Raw genomic sequence first — 21,123 nt, 5'->3', positions numbered from 1 at the left:
TAACATCTGGTCGCAGTACCAGTTTACTTAGCTTGCTGAAATCTAGATGACTTCGGTCAATACAAAACGTAGCAAATGTTTTTAACTGGGTATTTCCATGTAAAAAGCCCCATTAGCACCAAAGTCAAGTCAAGTTTTGGGGGAATTAAAGCACATGTACATTTTTCTACCATTTTACATCCTAAAAATGTGGAATAACCAAAGGCTTTGATTGCTGGTCAAACAAAACATGTATTAAAAAAGGTATTATACAGTGCATTCAGAAAGTATTCAGACCCCTTGACTTTGTTCAAATGTTGTTACATTACAGCCTTATTGATGAAATCGTTTTTTCGCCCCCCTCAATCTACACACAATAGTAAATAATGACAAAGCAAAAACTGCTTTGTATGTGCAAATTTATAAAAATAAAAACTCAGTACATTGTTGAAGAATCTTCGGCAGCGATTACAGCCTTCTTGGGTATGATCTAAAAGATTGGCATACCTGTATTTGGAGAGTTTCTCCCATTCTTTTCTGTAGATCCTCTCAAGCTCTGTAAGGTTGGATGGGGAGCATCGCTGCACAGCTATTTTCAGGTCTCTCCAGAGATGTTCGATCGGGTTCACGTCCGGGCTCTGGCTGGACCACTCAAGGACATTCAAAGACTTGTCCCGAAGACACTTCTGCATTGTCTTGCCCTTTGTGCTTAGGGTCGTTTTCCTGTTGGAAAGTGAACCTTCGCCCCAATCTGAGGTCCTGAGCGCTCTGGAACAGGTTTTCATGAAGGATCTCTGCACTTTGCTCCGTTCAGCTTTCCCTCGATCTTGACTAGTCTCCCAGTCCCTCCTGCTGAAAAACATCACCACAGCCAGCATGATGCTGTCAACACCATGCTTCACCGCAGGGATGGTGCCAGGTTTCCTCCAGACGTGACACTTGGCATTCAGGCCAAAGAGTTCAATCTTGGTTTCATCAGACCAGAGAATCTTGTTTTTCAAGCCTGATTGGTAGAGTGCTGCATAGATGGTTGTCCATCTGTAAGGTTCTCTCATCTCCACAGAAGAACTCTGGAGCTCTGTCAGAGTGACCATCGGGTTTTTGTCACCTCCCTGAACAAGGCCCTTCTCCCCTGATTGCTCAGTTTGGCCGGGCGGCCAGCTCTAGGAAGAGTCTTGGTGGTTCCAAACCTGTTCTATTGAAAAACGATGGAGGCCATTGTGTTCTAGGGGACCTTCAATGCTGCAGACATTGTTTTGTACCCTTCCCCAAATCTGTGCCTTGACACAATCCTATCTCGGAGCTCTATTGACAATTCCTTTGATCTTATGGCTTGGTTTTTGCTCTGACATGCACTGTCAACTGTGGGACCTTATATAGACAGGTGTGTGACTTTCCAAATCATATCCAATCAATTGAATTTATCACAGGTGGACTCCATTCAAGTTGTAGAAACATCAAGGATGATCAATGGAAACAGGATGCACCTGAGCTCAATTTCTTGTCTCATAGCAAAGGGTCTGAATACTTATGTAAATAAGGTATCCTTAAAAAAAAAAAATAATACATTTGCAAAAATTTTGAAAAACTTTGTTTCGCTTTGTCATTATGGGGTATTGTGTGTAGATTGATGAGGGGGGGGAATTATTGAATCAATTTTAGAATAAGGTTGTAACGCAATAAAATGTGGAAAGGTCAAGGGGTCTGAATACCTTCCGAATGCACTGTAAATACTTCAAAACACAATAATGTTTAAGTAAAGACCCCTGCCAACTAATATCAACATTTAGTTTCACAGAAATGATTTTCCTTCTGTAAGTTTAAGAAATATTGCCTAGTGTCTTGTCATTCTGTTACCAAAACCCCACATATCTTTAAGATATTTTCACATTTCTCTCCCTTTTCACATTTCTCTCCCATGAGGGAGGATAATGAAAGTCCACAAAGTAACAATTAAAGTTACACCTACCAATTAGTTTGTGTTTTTACTGATAACAATTGTGTATAATTTATTAAAACGCATCATTCTGTTACCAAATCGATAACAGAATGTCTGCAATAGAATTGAATTCATAGAAGCCCCCCCCCCCCCCAAATTCAATGTGTAATATCATTCAATGTGTAATATCATAGCTTGATACCCCATTCTTTCTCCAGACATCCTTGAATCTTAATTCGGAGTAGGTATTTAACTTAATAAGGAATAAGTGGTCACATAAAAAACAGAGGGAGATTTTACTGTCATTCTGTTACCAAACTTTACATAAAAATGTATGTGGAAATTGTTCAAAAGTAGTCCTTGTGCATAGATTGTATGGTTTAACTTTCCAATCAATGGTTTTTGTTTTGCATACTTCTAAAGAGTATCAGCATCATTCTGCTTCCGTGGAATTGCCCTACTCCAATGATGGCTACTTCCACTTTATTAGTAAGTAGACATTGAACATTAATTTGCTCTTGGCTGTTTGCGTCTGGTAATTATTGTTATGTGCTTCAAATCTGAAATGTGGCCAATATCTGTACAGGAGCAACTTTTCAAAGTGCTACTTAAATTGCAAAAACAAAATCTATGGCAAATGCCATTAAAAGTCCCACTCTACCTGAATATCACTTGTTCTGAGTAAAGTTCTTATTACTCAATTATTGGATTCTTAAGTCAACGCGAGAGCCATCAGATAAATCTCTGAAAAGAGTAAAAATGGTACAATCTATGTTTAGTCACATGTCCATCATCATTGTGTCTTTTCACGGTTTACAACAAAACAGGCTCTAAAGGGTTTACTTGACAAGGACACTGAGCATCTATTCCCAGAACAGTCTCACTGAAGAGGCTTCTGTGTCTCTCAGAGTCCGTCCCAAACGGCACCCTATCCCCTACATAGTGCACTACTTTCGACCAGAGCCCTATGGCCCCTGGTCAAAAGTAGTGCACTATAAAAGAACCTGGGTGCCATTTGGGACGCACCCTCAGTTGTTTAAGCAGCAGCTAGCAATTAAATGGAAATCAGACAGATCTGTATGACTGGGAGCTGTGAGCCTCCAGTAATGCACTCCCAGTGTAAAGGAGCCTGAGCTAACAGCACTGTCACAATAACACAGCTCCACCTGGCTTAGGTTACCTTTTCACTTAGACACACCATCATATGAAAAGGCCCCCCTCTCTGGAGAGCACCACTGACAAAGCATGACACCAACAAAACAGGAAACCATCAAATAAAAAGGACAGAAGTGACATGCAACTGCTTAAGTCTTTGTAAAGGTGAATGTGAATAGTCCCATGCTTATTCAACAGATGCATTAAGCAGCGCAATAGTGATTTAGTGTAGTGCATGTGTGCGCCTGTGTGCGTGTGAGAGAGATGACACATACAGAGAGAAAAAGAAAGAGAACGACAGCGTAAGAGAGAGAGACTACTCAAACAATCGAACTGGGGGTCCTCCAGTGGCAAAGTCCGAGACAAGGACACTTAGGCCGAGCAGCATGAGCTGTCCAAAAATAACCCTGGACTGATACACATTCTTCCGCTATCAGTCAATGCAAATGCTTTCTAATTACATTAGTAGAAGATGAGAGCCAAAGCTATTTTAGTAGTCAGTGCCACCTCTCCCAGTCTTGCCACCATGACAGTCCCAAAATAAGACAATAGCTGGTGAAAGCTGAGGTAAATTCGCTTTGTGTGCATTATGGATGAGGAGTAATGGTTGAGTAAGAGATGTTGAGCACTTATGAGTTCATGTAAAGAGAACGGCCAATCATGCAGTAGCTTCGGCACCCGTTTTGCGTTCCTTAACTGTGACCTAGGTCGTTCCTCTCATTGCACATACATGCACTGAAACAAAGCCATATTAGTGCTCTTTCTCCGAGGTCATATTGCATTCTCATGCCTTCAGCAGCCCCACTGAAAGTGATCCCCTCTCAGTTCTCGATCCGACACGAAGACAGTCCACAGCACTAGACTGACCTTGTCGGAAAACTGTCTGCCTTGTCAAGCCTACATCCAGGGTAAGAAGTACAGTTACGTGTCATCAGTATGTATTTGGAGCTAAGGAGTTTAGAGTAGCTAGATCAACATTGCCATGTACTGTCGTCACAAACCTGTTGTATGCGCTTCTCGTTCCCCAGTTCATTGTTCTTACTGAATATCCTAGTCCCACTCACCTCACGTTCATGAGTGACGTGGGGAGTACAGGTGAGCTCCAACCAATGTTCCAGTAAGTTAGCTGCTCCTACAGAGAGGAGTTGGGCAGGTACAGTAACATAGTGTTTACGGTGGCACAGCTGGATTCGTAAGGAAAAGAGAATTTATGACAGAAGCTCGTAAAGACAAAACAAAGCATAGGTGTCTTTCGTCAAGGTTGTGTGGTTATCGTTGTAGCTGAAAAACCAGGAACAGGTGTGGGCTCGTACAGTGTGACTGACATCAATATATGATCTAGCCCCCTAGACTATGTTCTAGCTAGAATAGGAAGTAATTGAGCAAACACTATCCTCATCATCATCATAAATTATTTTGTCTTCGGAGCAGCATACACCCCACATCTATTTCCAGCCACACATGCAAGGGGCACTGCACTTATGGAAAGTGCAGAAACAGTTATTCTTAGATGGTCACGTAGAAACATAATTGAGCATTACAAACACAGCACACATCACACACCAACTCACTCATTTGACCTTTACAGCACAACTTACAACATCAGCTGCTCTAATGGGGGACATCACAGAATGGAAATAGCAAACTGGCTTTCTTTTCTAATCCTTCATCCTCTGTTGACGCAGAAAAGAGGACAGCTATAACACCGCAATCTATCATTCCTTGGAGTCCCGGTTTGAACAAAATGCTCTGATTCACAAAAACCAAGACAATTTAGTTGATTGGAGAGAAATGTTGTATGAGCCATTATGTGCATGACTGAGCAGCCAAAACACCTCATGCTGCTGGATTAACAATAGACAAAACCCTGTGACAAAACAGTTTTATGTAACTTGGTTGTTTTGCCCCAACTCAAGAAGTGCCGAAGCTAAACGCAGAAGAATCCAATGCTAGGTGCAACAGGCAGATTACAGTTAGTTGTAATTTAATGTGAAATATAATATTAATGTGATATAATGTTACCTACCTCCAAATCAGTCATGTCTAGGTAGGCTGCATTAAAGTAAAGTAACTACGGGTGTGGAAGGGTAGGATTGGGGACACAAAGAGAGGGGGGGGGGGGGGGGGTAGCGAGATCATTTGAATCTGTACACATTGTCTGCAATTTACATATCACGTTCCACCACTCACTGTAGCACTTTGAGACTGTTTTTAAACGAAAGGCGCCTCACAAATCCAAATGTATTATTATTCATTACCAAGACTTTTGATGGATTTTCCACCGCTTGTGTCTACCTCCGTTGAATTCTGTCCCGAGTCATGTCAGATGAAGAATGGGAAAAAAATACATCTGGCACCAGACATTCAGTACCAATGATGTCATGAGTATTGTCATGCCTCTAAATACAGGACCACTGTGATCTGTTAGATCTCATTAATGATTTGGCAAGTTGACCATTACTACTGAACAAGTCAGTTATATGTTATAGTTTCACAGGAAGTTCTGAAAATACATCCCAAGTAGTAGTTGATAGGCCTGAAAGTATTTTCTTAGTATATGATTATTATTACCTTGAAAAGTGAAACTTAAAAGTGAAGAATACACAATAATCACTGATAATGATGAATTCCTAAGTCTAGCAGCAATGTGTATACGCAACTTAATTGCTGTACAAATCACTTCTAAAAGCAGGGAAAAGGCTGCTAGCTTCAGTGATCCCAGATTTACTGACCTGCATGGATAACAGAATTGCCAAATGAGGCAAAAAAACAATGTAAACCAATGTAAACTATTCTTTCTTTAAATACTGTAGTAATCTTACTTTTCTAATCCATTTGGAATTTACTTGAATAGCAAAAAAAGTACAAATACTGTGTTTGAAAGGAATAATACCTAAACAGTATATTTAGCGATACAGTCGCTGTTAAATTGGCATTCTTTTATTTGACAAAATCTATCAGTTAGGCAAACTAGCATCTGTAAAGTTCTCAGTTAATACCAGGTTCACATGCCCTTGTATTAAACTGCATGAACTCGGGCGTACAAAAGATAGAGACATCGCGTAATGTAACATTAACATGCACCCGTCGAGCAAACACACTTCGTAACTCTAGGAGAACATACTTAAAACGTGTAGACAAAAGGAGCTATATCTGTACAGCATAGCCTGCTCCCAGAGTATGTACTAAAGCTCTAGGAATGAAGAGGTTTTCGCCTCTGAGTGTAGTGCAGGAGATAAGTGGATATTTTAGAGGTCTCCTTATCAACTACAAAAAATACACACCCTTTCTTGCTGAATATTACATGAGGCAATAACCAGCAATGAATTTCTAACCTACCCTGGGTTTGGAAGCAGAAGTGTTTTTTTCCCTCCAAATGATTTCATTCCTACTGGCTATGCACCAAGTGTATCATGCTTCTTTCAAACATTCAAAATTGGCTATATTGTAAAAATGTATGAAAACAAATTGTAGATTTTGGGTTTAGGCATTAGGGTTAGCAATGTGGTTAAGGTTTAAAAAATAATAATAATAATATGACTGTCTTTGCCAGCTGGACCACTTTGCATTGCTGCCTCCAGAACAAGATTCATGACGAAAAACGCTGACCTGCTGTAGCTAATATGGATTTCAATGTCAAGCCACAACTCAGTCACTTCCTTCGACTGACGCCAGACGGCAGTAGCGTAAGTGTTGAAGTGACGTTTTTTTCTATGCATTTTACGGAACAGTAGACCTACTGACATTTTACAGAAGTGTGAAATAAAGCGCTATAGTAGCCTATGTGTAATGTCCATAATGCCACAAAGTAAACAAAATTAGATGAAAAGGATTACAAAGGGAACTATTTTGAATTATGATGTATAATGAGGGGTTACAGCCCTTACAGGCTTTAGTTATCATTTTGCATAACTTTCAAATTTGAAGATGCAACAGGGTAGGCTACATCACTTCAATGACATAGACAAGACATGTAGACTACACGTGTCTTACCTTTGCTGGCATATTGCACAGGAACATGCGCCACTGACCACAGATATTGACAGTCTGAAAATAAGATCCAGTCAACATAAGAAATATCATGACTAAAAACGCAATGTATGTCGAGGACAAAAAGTAATCATCTAGACAGTAGGCTAGCTATCTGTCCAAATCCTACATTAGTGTTCCCTAAAAACGCTTTATTGTAACATAGCCTACCTGCTACTCGCTGAAATAACGTTACTGCATATTGATTCGTCGCTCGTCTTCATCGCTGTCTTGGAGGTCGGTGTGGCGGGCTCATCTAGTCCACGCGATGTCCCTAGACAGGTGTTGATATTTACTCCCGCGTTGCGTCATGCACAACCCTCACGTTTTACCTGAAAGAGGACTCGCTGAGATCCTGCCTGAAAAAGTTTCAAGTACGCAGAGAAGTATCAAGTTACTTTTTTGTGTGTGTGCAACCTGGCCTACAAGGCAATTCGTATAATCCGGGACGTTTCTTTGTGTCACTATTTAATATATGTTACATTATGTTGTTTTGTCCTGTTTAATTGTGATGGGATTGTGAGTTGTATGCTATGAACTGCACTTCAATTACTGAACATTTTTACTGCTAATAACATTGTTTTCTGTATCGGATTTCTTTGCAATTCAGTGTTTAACTTACATTCAAAAATGTTCAGTGGGAAACACTCATGGATTGTCAATATAATACTTTAATATACACGACAGTAACCTTTATTCATAACATAATTATATGTTCAGAGAAATACTCTACATACCAGTGTATGTCTGGGCACAGCTTTATCAAAATCAAATGAGTAACACAAAATACAAAATGGACTGAGGGATTCATAAGTACCACTTTCAGGTCCATCAAATTGACCTCTTAAAAATGAAAGACAGTATTAAAATAGTCTCCTGTATTTTCTCGATGATAATTACAACTGAGTATGGAAACTAATAATATACTTTTTTGGACAAAATAACACACGTGAAAAGTAGAAGATGCATCAAATTTGAAATAGAAATCGTGAATAATAATAAACAATTATTTCATAACTATAATAATAATCTACTTAGTTATTTTTGTCATAACAGAACAGAAAAGTAGTCTTTTCTAGAGTTTGTAGGTTGTTTAAGACTAGCAACAGAGGTCGTAAAAAACGAATCAAAGTTTATATTCCTCTTTCCTCAGCTCATGTTCGAACAGACTCCAGGGCAGGACATCAGGCTCCTAAAAAGACAAAAGAGGGAACTTGAAACCTAACTCAACGCAATTATACATACATTATATAGGCACTCGGACTACATGAATGTAACACTGTCGCAGCCCCACTTGACATTGTACTGTACCACCATGTTATTGTACAGTCTCGTGCTTACTGTAGATGTCTCCGTTGATCCATTACTTCTCAGCTCCTCTCCACACACACACCGAGCCACTGCTCAGGGTCACTCTGGCCTGCCATCTGAACAGTCATGTCACTGGCTGGGCCACCGCTCAGGTCCCCCCTTCCCTGGAGCTCCAAGCTTTTGTTCTCCTCCCCCTCTCCATTGTCACTTCTCTATGCTCAGCAGAGAAGACACAATGCACACCATCATTCAAGACTCAGGACTGAGAGTGCCAGTCAACACTGAGGAAACTGGAAAGACACCTGTACAACACGAGTATAGGCCTAGTACAGAGAGTCCTTCAGGAATAAATATGGTAAAAGACGTGTGCTCAGACTATTAACAAGGAGATAAAAAGTGTTCCCCACTGGATCACAGGGACCAGCACATCAATGACACGCAGGTACACTGGCCCAGTCTCTTAGGGAGGGGACCGTGTCACAGGTCAATGTACAGTACTAAGAGGTAGGATACACAGCTAGGATTGTTTACCAGGCCACAAACTCGGAACAAACACTTATTGTAGACTGTTCCAATTTCATTGCGAGAAAATTGTATATACATTCTCAGAGAGGAGTACATCTCCCATTTCCTGTGTTATTCAACAGTCTCAAAGCTGACCCTAAAGGACATGGGAAAACAGCAGACTGGAGACTTCATTTGAGGGTAGTCTAATGGTTAAAGAGATAGCACTGACAATGAAACATCGATCACTTTTAATCGGCTAGAAACAGATTCTGCTGCAAATATTTTTTAAAGTAGGCATATGCTTTGAACTTTAAAACAAATATCAAAGAAATTAACATTTAAGCCTAACATTTTGTGGGAAAAGCAACTCTTTGGGTTTTATGTCATTTCAGAGTGTAGAGAACTGTGAATATAAATATCCAGATTCCTACTGTATGTTCTAATATTGAAAATACAGAGTCTCATATGGAGAAAGCACATAACACAAAACATTCGCAAGAACTCACCATAGCCCTACATGGTCCTTTAGGATCATTGACTAAAAAGCGGCTTGTGATTGGGTAGAATGGTGGCAAGCGAGGAGAGGGTGAGGTGGAGTCAGTGGATAAGGACTGGGACCTTTTGACCGCCGAGGAGACAGCCTGGGCAAAACGGGACGGGGTTGTAGGAGAGTAGGGTTTGGGAGCAGCAAAACTCCTCAGCTTCTCCAGGCTCAGCCCTGGGGATGGGGGCGCCCTGGCAAAACTGGGCCGTGGAGATGGCACACTCGGCTCCATGTCAACTACATCAGCGCCCTCTGATGTCTCCTCGTCCCACTGCACCGGAGGAGGGGATCTGTCCTCCTCCACTAGCTGCAGGGCCTGGGCTGCTGCTGCTGCCACTAGACAGCCTGGAGCCTCCCTCTGGCCAGCGCCAGGACTGGCATTCAAACTTTTCACTGCCGCCGAGGTTACATAATACCCAGGTGTTCTTTTGTGCTGTGGCAAGCGGAAAGAGCCAGGCTTGGGTTTAGTTGCGGGTGGAATTTTCATCTCCGTGACCTCTGTTATTAAGCCTGCTTGGTCTCCCCCACTAGAGGGGGATGGAATCTTGTCATCTCCTGCAGGAAGTATTCTTGTTGGTGTTGAGGGGGAGTGAATAGGCTCAACCACATTGCTATTTACAGTGCTCTTACTACTACCAGTAGTAGTAGTAGTGGTTCTGTTGACTTGCTGACATTGGGAGTCTTCCCTAGGTACAATAGGCTGCAGCTCGGTCTGTTCTGCTGTGACCTGTAACTGCTCAGCCTGTATAGTGCGGTCTTTGAGTTCAAGTGAACCTACTTCCTTCTCGAGAGCCACGTTGGGGGATTCCATCATCAGCTCCAGCTCAAAGTTTCTCAGTTTCTCCAAAGTCTTGTGAGGCACGATAGTGTACGTAGTCATCCCCACCTTGGGAATGTAGTCCCTGGTCAGCTCATTGGATGGCTTCGGAGGGGCCGGGCCACTTTGAGTGGACGTTTGGTACTGAGGGGCTGCTGAGGCAGGAGATAAGGCAGGTGTGATGGGGTCAGCAGGGATCAGCAGCTCCTCTGTAGATGTGGCCATGTCCTTCTTCAGCCCCACCGTTCCAGAGGTAGAGGCTTTAGAAGGGGGAGGCACTTCCTGTTGTCGGGGTGGTGACACAGGACATGGCGGTGTGAGATCGGTCTGGACCTGGGCATCCTCAGCAGGGGGACAGGGGGTGCTTGTGGCCACTGGCCGTTCACGATAGGAGGGGTCAGTGTCCAGCTGATCTGAGGCCTGTGTTCCTGTACTCTGTGTCATAGGCTGGGCTGCTGGTGGACTGATAGTAAGAGAGCTCTCAGTACTACATTCACCTTTGACCCCATCTTGTGTTGTGTAATCTTTACATGGCAAGTCTGTCTGACCACCTATTTCCTCAGCTTGGCAAGGAGGGCTTTCTGGAGAACATAAAAAACATGATTTAGTACAAAGTAGACAATGATCTTGCCAACATTTCTACTAAAGCGATAGCATTTCATCCATAGTTAACACATGAATGTACATTGAACAAAAATATAAACACAACATGTAAAGTGTTGGTCCCATGTTTCATGAGCTGAAATTAAAAAATCCCAGACATGTTCCATAATGCACAGGAAGCTTATTTCTCTCAAATGTTGTGCACAAATTTGTTTACATCCCGATTGGCGAGCATTTCTCATTTTCCAAGATAATCCATCCACATGACAGGTGTGGCATATCAAGAAGCTGATTAAACAGCATGATCATTACACAGGTGCACCTTGTGTTGGGGACAACAAAAGGCCACTCCAAAAATGTGCAGTTTTTCACACAACACAATGTCACAGATGCTTCAGGTTTTGAGGTAGCATGCTGACTGCAGGAATGTCCACCAGAGCTGTTGCCAGAGAATTGAAAGTTAATTTCTACACCATAAGCTGCCTCCAATGTGGTTTTAGAGAATTTGGCAGTACGTCCAACAGGCCTCACAACCGCAGACCACGTGTAACCACATCAGCCCAGGACCTCTTTATATTTTTGTTCAGTATATTTTAATTCATCGCTACTTGCAAACATACCATCTGCAGCTTCAGATGTGTCCATCTCAGCAATCAGCATGGGATCCGTGTGCTCAGTGTTGTTCACCATGCTGTGCACTAGTCTGTCAAAAACAGAAGTTATGAAAAGCAATGCAAAAACCCAAGTCAAAGAGAAACTACTTAACTCATACTGCACACTCTTAGAAAAAAAAGGTGCCATCTAGAACCTAAAAGGGTTCTTTGGCTGTCCCCATAGGATAACCCTTTGAAGAACCCTTTTTTATTCCAGGTAGAATTCTACCTGGAACCCAAAAAGGTTCTACAGTACGTGGAACCCAAAAAAGGTTCTGCGGTACCTGGAACCCAAAAAGGGTTCTACCTGGAACCAAAAAGGGTTCTCCTATGAGGACAGCAGAAGAGCCCTTTTGGAAAGCGTAGGACTCTCTGCTAGAGTTCGTACTTGCCATCTGAGGACAGATCACAAGCCTGATCTTCCCCTGCTGGGCCCTCGCTCTCGGGTGGTGAAGAGGTCTCCATCTCAGCATATGGTGTGTCTGGGGCCTCCAGTGGTGGAGAGGGGGCCTCTGTTTTCTCAGCGTCCACGGAGATGTCTGCTGTTGACAGGTTGAGGCTTCTGTCGTCCTCCTGGACATCACTCATAGAGTCTAAGACCACGGAGGCAGTTGTCTCCTCCTGCTCCATGATCTCTTCAAGTGTATTAGGAAGTTGGCCACCTGCAGCACAACAGGATGGAGAAGATTGCAGAGGACATTTTCAATTATCAAGAAAATTTGAGATAAAATCTGCAATGTCTCATCTAAGTTGGGATGAAGAACTGCAGTGTGATGAGTAATGGTGTTGTGATGGGGATGAGAATGTCAGACGTTCAATTTAAACGAGACTCATTTAGAGAATAAGTTAATTCGGCTAATAAGAAAATAAGTACTCCTTTACTTTCACAGTCACACAACTGCAGATATAACATTTGTGTCTTAGGGAAATTTCAGACAAGTTAACTGGGCTTAATGAAGACATGTAGCATTTCATATTCCCCTCTAGTTCTTCACTCTGCATTTCAAGGCCGTCACAGAGGAATAGAGAGCAGAAGGAATATTCAGCAGGCTGGTTATACAAAACTGGGACTCCTCACTGTGCAGTCTGTGATGTCTAACTGAAGTGAACAGCAGTGGGACGTCAGGGAGGGACACAGAGAGACATCCAGGTCTGATCTTTCTCTGTGAAGTTGATTATGTGAAGCCAGCGAGGGAGGGAGGGCAGATAGAAAATGGAGCAATACAAGCATGGAGAAGTCAAATCTTTATGAGGACACTTTTATTCATACAATCTGGGATGAATGGCTAGTGTGGTATTCAAAAACTGAACTTACAAATGACGTTTTTTATGAAATACACTCACTTAGGCCGTCATTGTAAATAAAAATGTGTTCTTAACCGACTTGCCAGGTTAAATTTAAAAAAAATAAGTCTGACAACATGAAAGATATTACAAAAGACAGGAACAGAACACAAACAAGTAGCAAAGAGGCAGAAAAAAAAGATGCCTAGATGGATAGATCCTACACTAAGTCTCTCTGGGCTGTGTGTATAGAACCTACACTACTGTTCAAAGGTTTGGGGTCACCTAGAAATGTCCTTATTTTTGAAAGAAAAGCACATTTTTTTGTCCATTAAAATAACATCAAATTGATCAGAAGTACAGTGTAGACATTCTTAATGTTGTAAATGACTATTGTAGCTGGAAATAGCTGATGTTTTATGGAATATCTACATAGGCGTACAGAGGCCCATTATCAGCAACCATCACTCCTGTGTTCCAATGGCACAATGCGTTAGCTAATCCAAGTTTATCATTTTAAAAAGGCTAATTATTAATTGGAAAACCCTTTTGCAATTATGTTAGCACAGCTGAAAACTGTTGTTCTAAAGAAGCACTGAAACTGGCCTTCTTTAGACTAGTTGAGTATCTGGAGCATCAGCATTTGTGGGTTTGATTACAGGCTCAAAATGGCCAGAAACAAAGCTCTTCCTTCTGAAACTCATCAGTCTATTCTTGTTCTGAGAAATGAATGCTATCGCCAAGAAACTGAAGATCTCGTACTACGCTGTGTACTACTCCCTTCACAGAACAACGCAAGCTGGCTCTAACCAGAATAGAAAGAGGAGTGAGTTGCCCCGGTGCACAACTGAGCAAGAGGACAAGTACATTAGAGTTTCTAGTTTGAGAAACAGATGCCTCACAAGTCCTCAACTGGCAGCTTCATTAAATAGTACCCGCAAAACACCAGTCTCAACGTCAACAGTGAAGAGGCGATTCCAGGATGCTGGCCTTCTAGGCAGAGTTGCAAAGAAAAAGCCATATCTCAGACTGGCCAATAAAAATAAACGATTAAGATGGGAAAAAGAACAGACACTGGACAGAGGAACTCTGCCTAGAAGGTTTTTGTTGCCTCTGATTAATGCACTCCTTGCCTGGTCTGTGGGTTTTGGTGGGCGGCCTGCTCTTGGCAGGTTTGTTGTGGTGCAATTTTCTTTCCATTTATTTAAATAATGGATTTAATGGTACTCCCTGGATGTTTAAAGTTTTGGATATTTTTTATTACCCAACCCTGATCTATACTTCTCCACAACTTTGTCCCTGACCTGTTTGGAGCGCTCCTTGGTCTTCATAGTGGTGTTGCAGATTCTGGGGCCTTACAGAACAGGTGTGTATATATATATACTGAGATCATGTGACAGATCATGTGACACTTAAATAAAGTCCACCTGTGTGCAATCTAACAAATTATGTGACTTCTGAAGGTAATTGGTTGCACCAGATCCTATTCATGGACTTCATAGCAAAGGGAGTGAATACATATGCACACACCACTTTTCCATTTTTATTTTGTGTATTTTTTTTTTAATTTCACTTCACCAATTTGGACTATTTTGTGTATGTCCATTACATGAAATCCAAATAAAAATACATTTAAATTACAGGTTGTAATGCAACAAAATAGGAAAAACGCCAAGGGGATGAATACTTTTGCAAGGCACTGTACTACTGTAGGTGAACGACTGGGAGTGTATGTCTGTAGATTTAATTATCAGGTTAGATTAGAATGTACTTACATTTTACATTTACATTTAAGTCATTTAGCAGACGCTCTTATCCAGAGCGACTTACAAATTGGTGCATTCACCTTATGATATCCAGTGGAACAACCACTTTACAATAGTGCATCTAACTCTTTTAAGGGGGGGGGGGGGGTTAGAAGGATTACTTTATCCTATCCTAGGTATTCCTTAAAGAGGTGGGGTTTCAGGTGTCTCCGGAAGGTGGTGATTGACTCCGCTGACCTGGCGTCGTGAGGGAGTTTGTTCCACCATTGGGGTGCCAGAGCAGCAAACAGTTTTGACTGGGCTGAGCGGGAACTGTACTTCCTCAGAGGTAGGGAGGCGAGCAGGCCAGAGGTGGATGAACGCAGTGCCCTTGTTTGGGTGTAGGGCCTGATCAGAGCCTGAAGGTACGGAGGTGCCGTTCCCCTCACAGCTCCGTAGGCAAGCACCATGGTCTTGTAGCGGATGCGAGCTTCAACTGGAAGCCAGTGGAGAGAGCGGAGGAGCGGGGTGACGTGAGAGAACTTGGGAAAGTTGAACACCAGACGGGCTGCGGCGTTCTGGATGAGTTGTAGGGGTTTAATGGCACAGGCAGGGAGCCCAGCCAACAGCGAGTTGCAGTAATCCAGACGGGAGATGACAAGTGCCTGGATTAGGACCTGCGCCGCTTCCTGCGTGAGGCAGGGTCGTACTCTGCGAATGTTGTAGAGCATGAACCTACAGGAACGGGTCACCGCCTTGATGTTAGTTGAGAACGACAGGGTGTTGTCCAGGATCACGCCAAGGTTCTTAGCACTCTGGGAGGAGGACACAATGGAGTTGTCAACCGTGATGGCGAGATCATGGAACGGGCAGTCCTTCCCCGGGAGGAAGAGCAGCTCCGTCTTGCCGAGGTTCAGCTTACTTACTTACTGTCATGATAGCTCATTAAAGATTCACCCCTCTCTCACAGAAAACATACAATCCAATCTAAGCTAGTCAGTAACAAATATAACCAAAGGCCGGTATTCAATCAATAGCAGATAGTCTTTATTTGATTATATTCAAGTACACTGAAAGATAAGCCAATGAAAACTCATGCAGGAAGGTGTAAACATGCAGCAAGAAACACAGAATAGAACATGTTAATCTAACAGATAGAAAACATGAGGAAAAGCAACAGGTCAGCGCAGAGAGAAGTGGACATGCTTGAGGAGGAGCTGAAAGAGGCAGCAGAGGGCAGAGCGGGTAGTGACAGGAGGAAGAGGCAGCAGCACAGACTCTGTCAGACACCCTCCTCTGGTGACCTGCAGGCTGCAAGTTTAGAGAGAGGACGTACTTATAGAACATGGTCTTTACTCTTAATATGAAGAAACATAAGAATGCAATGACTATATCACAGTACATGTCCCATTGGATCACAACAGTGTTGACCTTATCCCTCAGACTTGTAGCTACCAAGCATACAATTAAACTTCAGAATAAGCAAACAAAGATATGGCACTAAAAACACAACTATGTTTACCATCATATTTATTATTAAGATCTAATAAAATGGTAAAGTACTGTAGTCACAACTGTAGCTAGGTGTTCATTGTGAATGAAATTCAATCACGAGAACAGAAGCAGTAACTAACTCAATGTGTCTCGACCACTAGGAGGCATCAGAGCCAAATAAAATGAGTGCAACTTCCACTGACAAACCATTGGTCTTACTTACTACTATCAATGGTTGACTTTAGAGACCAAAGTACAATTGTCCAAATCTCTGCCAAATTGTCCAGAAATGCAATAATAGCAATGTCAAAAGGAACCATGAGAAGAATGTGTACTAAATTACAGTTGAAAGAGCCTATAGACCAGGGTTCTCCATCTGGCCCCCCATGTTTTCTGAGACAATAAAAAAAATAAAAAAATATAATGCATTGTTGGATATAAAAGACTGTAAGAACACCAGCAAATGAGTTCCAAGTGATTTTAAATTTCCAAAGTATTCCCATGCATAATAGATAGATGTATGTGATTGTATACAAATGCAAGCAAGTTTTGAAATTATATGTTTTAGTCAAATATTATATCTGTTTGGGCTTCTTGCAGTCAATTTGCATTCCACAAATGATTTGTAATTATGTTCCGGGCCCCTGACCATCCACTCAAGATTTTTTCTTGAGAGGATGAATCTAGTTGATGATCCCTGCTATAGACTCAAGTGACCCTCTCATTGTAAAAAATTGTATCTGAAAACGTTGAAACCTATATACAGGAGGTTGAGCACAAGCCAATTCAATACAGCAGGATTAAATCCATTTAAAATCTTTCATACCTCCATCTAGCGAAGCTGCATCCTGGACAACCACACTGGGAGATGCAGGGGGTAGAGGAGCCTTTCGCTTCGTCCTCTTCAGGGAAGACTCCGTGCTGCGACTCAGACCAGCCATCTCCACAACAGAAGGGACAAAATAATCATTCAAATTCATCAAGAGCTCTGGACATAAAGTCCTAATTTTGAGGAAATTCAGACTCAGTATTTTACCGACAGACCTGGCATTAACAAAGAACACAGATCTAGTCAGGTTAGAACCACTCACCTGGTCACTGTCCTTTTGGGCTTCGGGCTCTGAGTCGGAGATGGACCTCTGGCGATGGCTGAGGTTAGAGGGGCATCTCTGGGACACCAACATGGGGGGCAGGGGAGCCCGTCTCTTCTTTGGCATGTCAGAAGCCATGGAGTCGCAGTTGAATGTGGAGGAGTGGGCACTGAGCGAACTCATGCTAAGAGGTCGAGGCTTGCTGGGAAAGACTGGGGACGCCGGGGCACTGGCAGTCATTCCCTTTAAAGAGCAAACAAACATCCAATCAGATCCTGATCAGGGGCCTGTTCTCTGCAGTAAGCAAAGAGAAAACTAGACAATCACATGACTGTGACAATATTCCCCCCCCCTCCCCAACACATACCCTTTCAAATCCTCCTAATCAGCCAAAATTGACTCGCAAATGACTGAGCTGAGAAATGTTGGTGATTGCATGTGAACAGATAAAGAACACACCTGCTCAGGTGTCTTCTTACTCCTCCTGAATAAACTGAACAATCCCTTGTTTTCTTTCTCCTTCTGCATTTTATCTTTACTGGGTGGAATGGTATCTGTCAGGAATATATAGATCTTATTGAAGACATTTCTGAAATTCCTGACAAAGATTTGATGAACTTGACTTCAAATGCATAATGTCAGTAGTAAATTAAAATAAGGTTAAAAAAACCCATGTAAAAACATAATACAATTGAGTTGCATTACCTAGATGACCTAGATGAGTTGGGGTAGTAGGGGTAGGAGAGGCAGGTACGCCCTCTGAGTACATAGGTATGAAAGAGAAGATGGAAATGATATGTGGTAGTAAATGCAGCATTTACATGAGTATACCTACGTAGTTGGAAAATGAATGAACGGTGAATAGTGTTCATACAGAATAAGTATCTTGTTGGCAGACAACAAGATTTGGTTCTGGGTGCCGAGATTAGTTCAGAATGATTGGTAATTATTCAGATTAATGAACGTTGAAGGCTGTTGTTTTTATCAGAGAAGCCCTTACCTTTTGTGTCCGTTGCATAAACCTCCCTTATTGCAAAATCATTGAGAGAACAGGTCAAATCCAAAGGATCCTTAGATTGGGCATCTCTCAATAAAAATGTGCTCTGTCGGTCAAATTCACATTTGTCACAAATAGATGGTAAGAGGTCTTCAAGGGGGACTCGAGGGCTGACTCTTAGTATAGTCTTCTGGGTAGTTTTATAGTTTATTACCAGACGGACGGTTGCCTGGAGAATCAAATAAATGTGATTATTAGACTGTTTGAAAAAGTTATATATATATATATATAGTACCAGTCAAAAGTTTGAACACACCTAAATATTTTCTACATTGTAGAATAATAGTGAAGACATCGAAACTATGAAATAACACATATGGAATCATGTAGTAACCAAAAAAGTGTTAAACAAATCAAAATATATTTTATATTTGAGATTCTTCAAAGTAGCCACCCTTTGCCTTGATGACAGCTTTGCACACTCTTGGCATTCTCTCAACCACCTTCATGGAGGTAGTCACCTGGAATGCATTTCAATTAACAGGTATGCCTTGTTAAAAGTTAAATAGTGGAATTTCAACCCTTCTTAATTCGTTTGAGCCAATCAGTTGTGTTGTGACAAGGTAGGGGTGGTATATAAAATATAACTCTATTTGGTAAAAGACCACGTCCATATTATAGAAAGAACAGCTCAAATAAGCAAAGAGATGACAGTCTATCATTATTTTAAGACATGAAGGTCAGTCAATGCGGAAAATTTCATGAACTGCAGTCGCAGTTGCAAAAACCATCAAGCGATATGATGAAACTGGCTCTCATGAGGACCGCCACATGAAAGGAAGACGCAGAGTTACCTCTGTTGCAGAGGACAAGTTCATTAGAGTTAACTGCACCTCTGAAATTGCAGCCCAAATAAATGCTTCACAGAGTTCAGGTAACAGACATCTGAACATCAACTGTTCAGAGGAGACTGTGTGAATCAGGCCTTCATGGTCGAATTGCTGCAAAGAAACCACTACTAAAAGGACACCAATAAGAAGAAGAGACTTGCTTGGGCCAGCATATGTGGGAACTCCTTCCAGACTGTTGGAAAAGCATTCCAGGTGAAGCTGGTTGAGAGAATACCAAGTGTGTGCAAAGCTGTCATCAAGGCAGTGGCTACTTTGAAGAATCTAAAATGTTAAATATATTTTGACTTGTTTAACACTTTTTTGGATACTACATGATTCCATGTGTTATTTCATAGTTTTGATGTCTCCACTATTATTCTACAATGTAGAAAATAGTAAAAATACATTTTTGAATGAGTAGGTGTCCAAATGACACACACTGTGTGTGTGTGTGTGTGTGTGTGTGTGTGTGTGTGTGTGTGTGTGTGTGTGTGTGTGTGTGTGTGTGTGTGTGTGTGTGTATATAAACAAACTCAGCAAAAAAAGAAACGTCCCTTTTTCAGGACCCTGTCTTTCAAAGATAATTCTTAAAAATCCAAATAACTTCACAGATCTTCATTGTAAAGGGTTTAAACACTGTCTCCCATGCTTGTTCAATGAACTATAAACAATTAATGAACATACACCTCTGGAACGGTCGTTAAGACACTAACAGCTTACAGACGGTAGGCAATTAGAGTCACAGTTATGAAAACGTAGGACACTAAAGAGGCCTTTCTACTGACTGAAAAACACCAAAAGAAAGATGCCCAAGGTCCCTGCTCATCTGCGTGAACGTGCCTTAGGCATGCTGCAAGGAGGCATGAGACTGCAGATGAGGCCAGGGCAATAAATTGCAATGTCTATACTGTGAGACGCTTAAGACAGTGCTACAGGAAGACAACGGACAGCTGATCATCCTCGCAGTGACAGACCACGTGTAACAACACCTGCACAGGATCGGTACATCCGAACATCACACCTGCATGACAGGTACACGATGGCAACAACAACTGCCAGAGTTACACCAGGAACGCACATTCCCTCCATCAGTGCTCAGGCTGTCCGCAATAGGCTGAGAGAGGCTGGACTGAGGGCTTGTAGGCCTGTTGTAAGGCAGGTCCTCACCAGACATCACCGGCAACGTCGCCTATGGGCACAAACCCACCATCGCTGGACCATACAGGACAGGCAAAAAGTGCTCTTCACTGACGAGTCACGGTTTTGTCTCACCAGGGGTGATGGTTAGATTTGCGTTTATTGTCAAAGGATTGAGCGTTACACGCCTGTACTCTGGAGCGGGATCAATTTGGAGGTGGAGGGTGCGTCATGGTCTGGGGCGATGTGTCACAGCATCATCGGACTGAGCTTGTTGTCTGTCATTGCAGGTAATCTCAACGCTGTGCGTTACAGGGAAGAACTCCTCCTCCCTCATGTGCTACCCTTCCTGCAGGCTCATCCTGACATGACCCTCCAGCATGACAATGCCACCAGCCATACTGCTCGTTCTGTGCGTGATTTCCTGCAAGACAGGAATGTCAGTGTTCTGCCATGGCCAGCGAAGAGCCCGGATATCAATCCCATTGAGCACGTCTGGGACCTGTTGGATCGGAGGGTGCGGGCTTGCAGGTGCCTTGGTGGAAGAGTGGGGTAACATCTCACAGCAAGAACTGTCAAATCCGCTGCATTCCATGAGGAGGAGATGCACTGCAGTACTTAATGCAGCTGGTGGCCACACCAGATACTGACTGTTACTTTTGATTTTGACCACCCCACCATTTGTTCCGGGACACATTATTCCATTTCTGTTAGTCACATGTCTGTGGAACTTGTTCAGTTTATGTCTGTTGTTGAATCTTGTTATGTTCATACAAATATTTACGCGTACATTTTTCTGAAAATAAACGCAGTTGACAGTGAGAGGACAATTCTTTTTTTGCTGAGTATATATATATGATCTATACTCACAGAAAAAATATACTACAAGATACAGCCATTATTAATTACAGTAAATACCCAAGTTGAGGGAACAACTCTCAGATAAAT

General features: G+C 42.2%; 2 protein-coding genes across 4 annotated transcripts in view; both read right to left on the bottom strand.

Annotated features, from left to right (window-relative positions):
• Positions 1-7,375, bottom strand: part of LOC129821309 (growth factor receptor-bound protein 14-like) — a 48,761-nt gene extending 41,386 nt beyond the window's left edge. Inside the window, exons 1-2 of the mRNA XM_055878827.1 lie at positions 7,274-7,375; positions 7,067-7,120 (exon numbers count right to left, since the gene is read on the bottom strand). The gene's annotated coding sequence lies outside the window, so the exon portion shown is untranslated. The remainder of the gene's footprint in view (positions 1-7,066; positions 7,121-7,273) is intronic.
• A 380-nt stretch (positions 7,376-7,755) lies between these two features.
• LOC129821308 (cordon-bleu protein-like 1) overlaps positions 7,756-21,123 on the bottom strand; it is a 45,497-nt gene continuing 32,129 nt past the window's right edge. For 2 of the 3 annotated variants that reach the window (XM_055878822.1, XM_055878824.1), the window contains 10 exons: positions 18,152-18,377; positions 17,857-17,910; positions 17,611-17,705; positions 17,152-17,394; positions 16,887-17,001; positions 11,926-12,199; positions 11,505-11,587; positions 9,427-10,862; positions 8,444-8,625; positions 7,756-8,294 (listed from right to left, as the gene is read on the bottom strand). In XM_055878822.1, coding sequence (XP_055734797.1) covers positions 8,473-8,625; positions 9,427-10,862; positions 11,505-11,587; positions 11,926-12,199; positions 16,887-17,001; positions 17,152-17,394; positions 17,611-17,705; positions 17,857-17,910; positions 18,152-18,377 — 2,679 coding nt within the window. In that variant the 3' untranslated portion in view covers positions 7,756-8,294; positions 8,444-8,472. The remainder of the gene's footprint in view (positions 8,295-8,443; positions 8,626-9,426; positions 10,863-11,504; positions 11,588-11,925; positions 12,200-16,886; positions 17,002-17,151; positions 17,395-17,610; positions 17,706-17,856; positions 17,911-18,151; positions 18,378-21,123) is intronic. The other variant, XM_055878823.1, reaches the window with a different exon arrangement.

This window comes from Salvelinus fontinalis, chromosome 23 (assembly GCF_029448725.1).
Source record: "Salvelinus fontinalis isolate EN_2023a chromosome 23, ASM2944872v1, whole genome shotgun sequence".
Taxonomy (NCBI): domain Eukaryota; kingdom Metazoa; phylum Chordata; class Actinopteri; order Salmoniformes; family Salmonidae; genus Salvelinus; species Salvelinus fontinalis.
The sequence above is the reverse complement of the archived record's forward strand: the minus strand, read 5'-3'. Positions and strand labels throughout refer to the sequence as shown.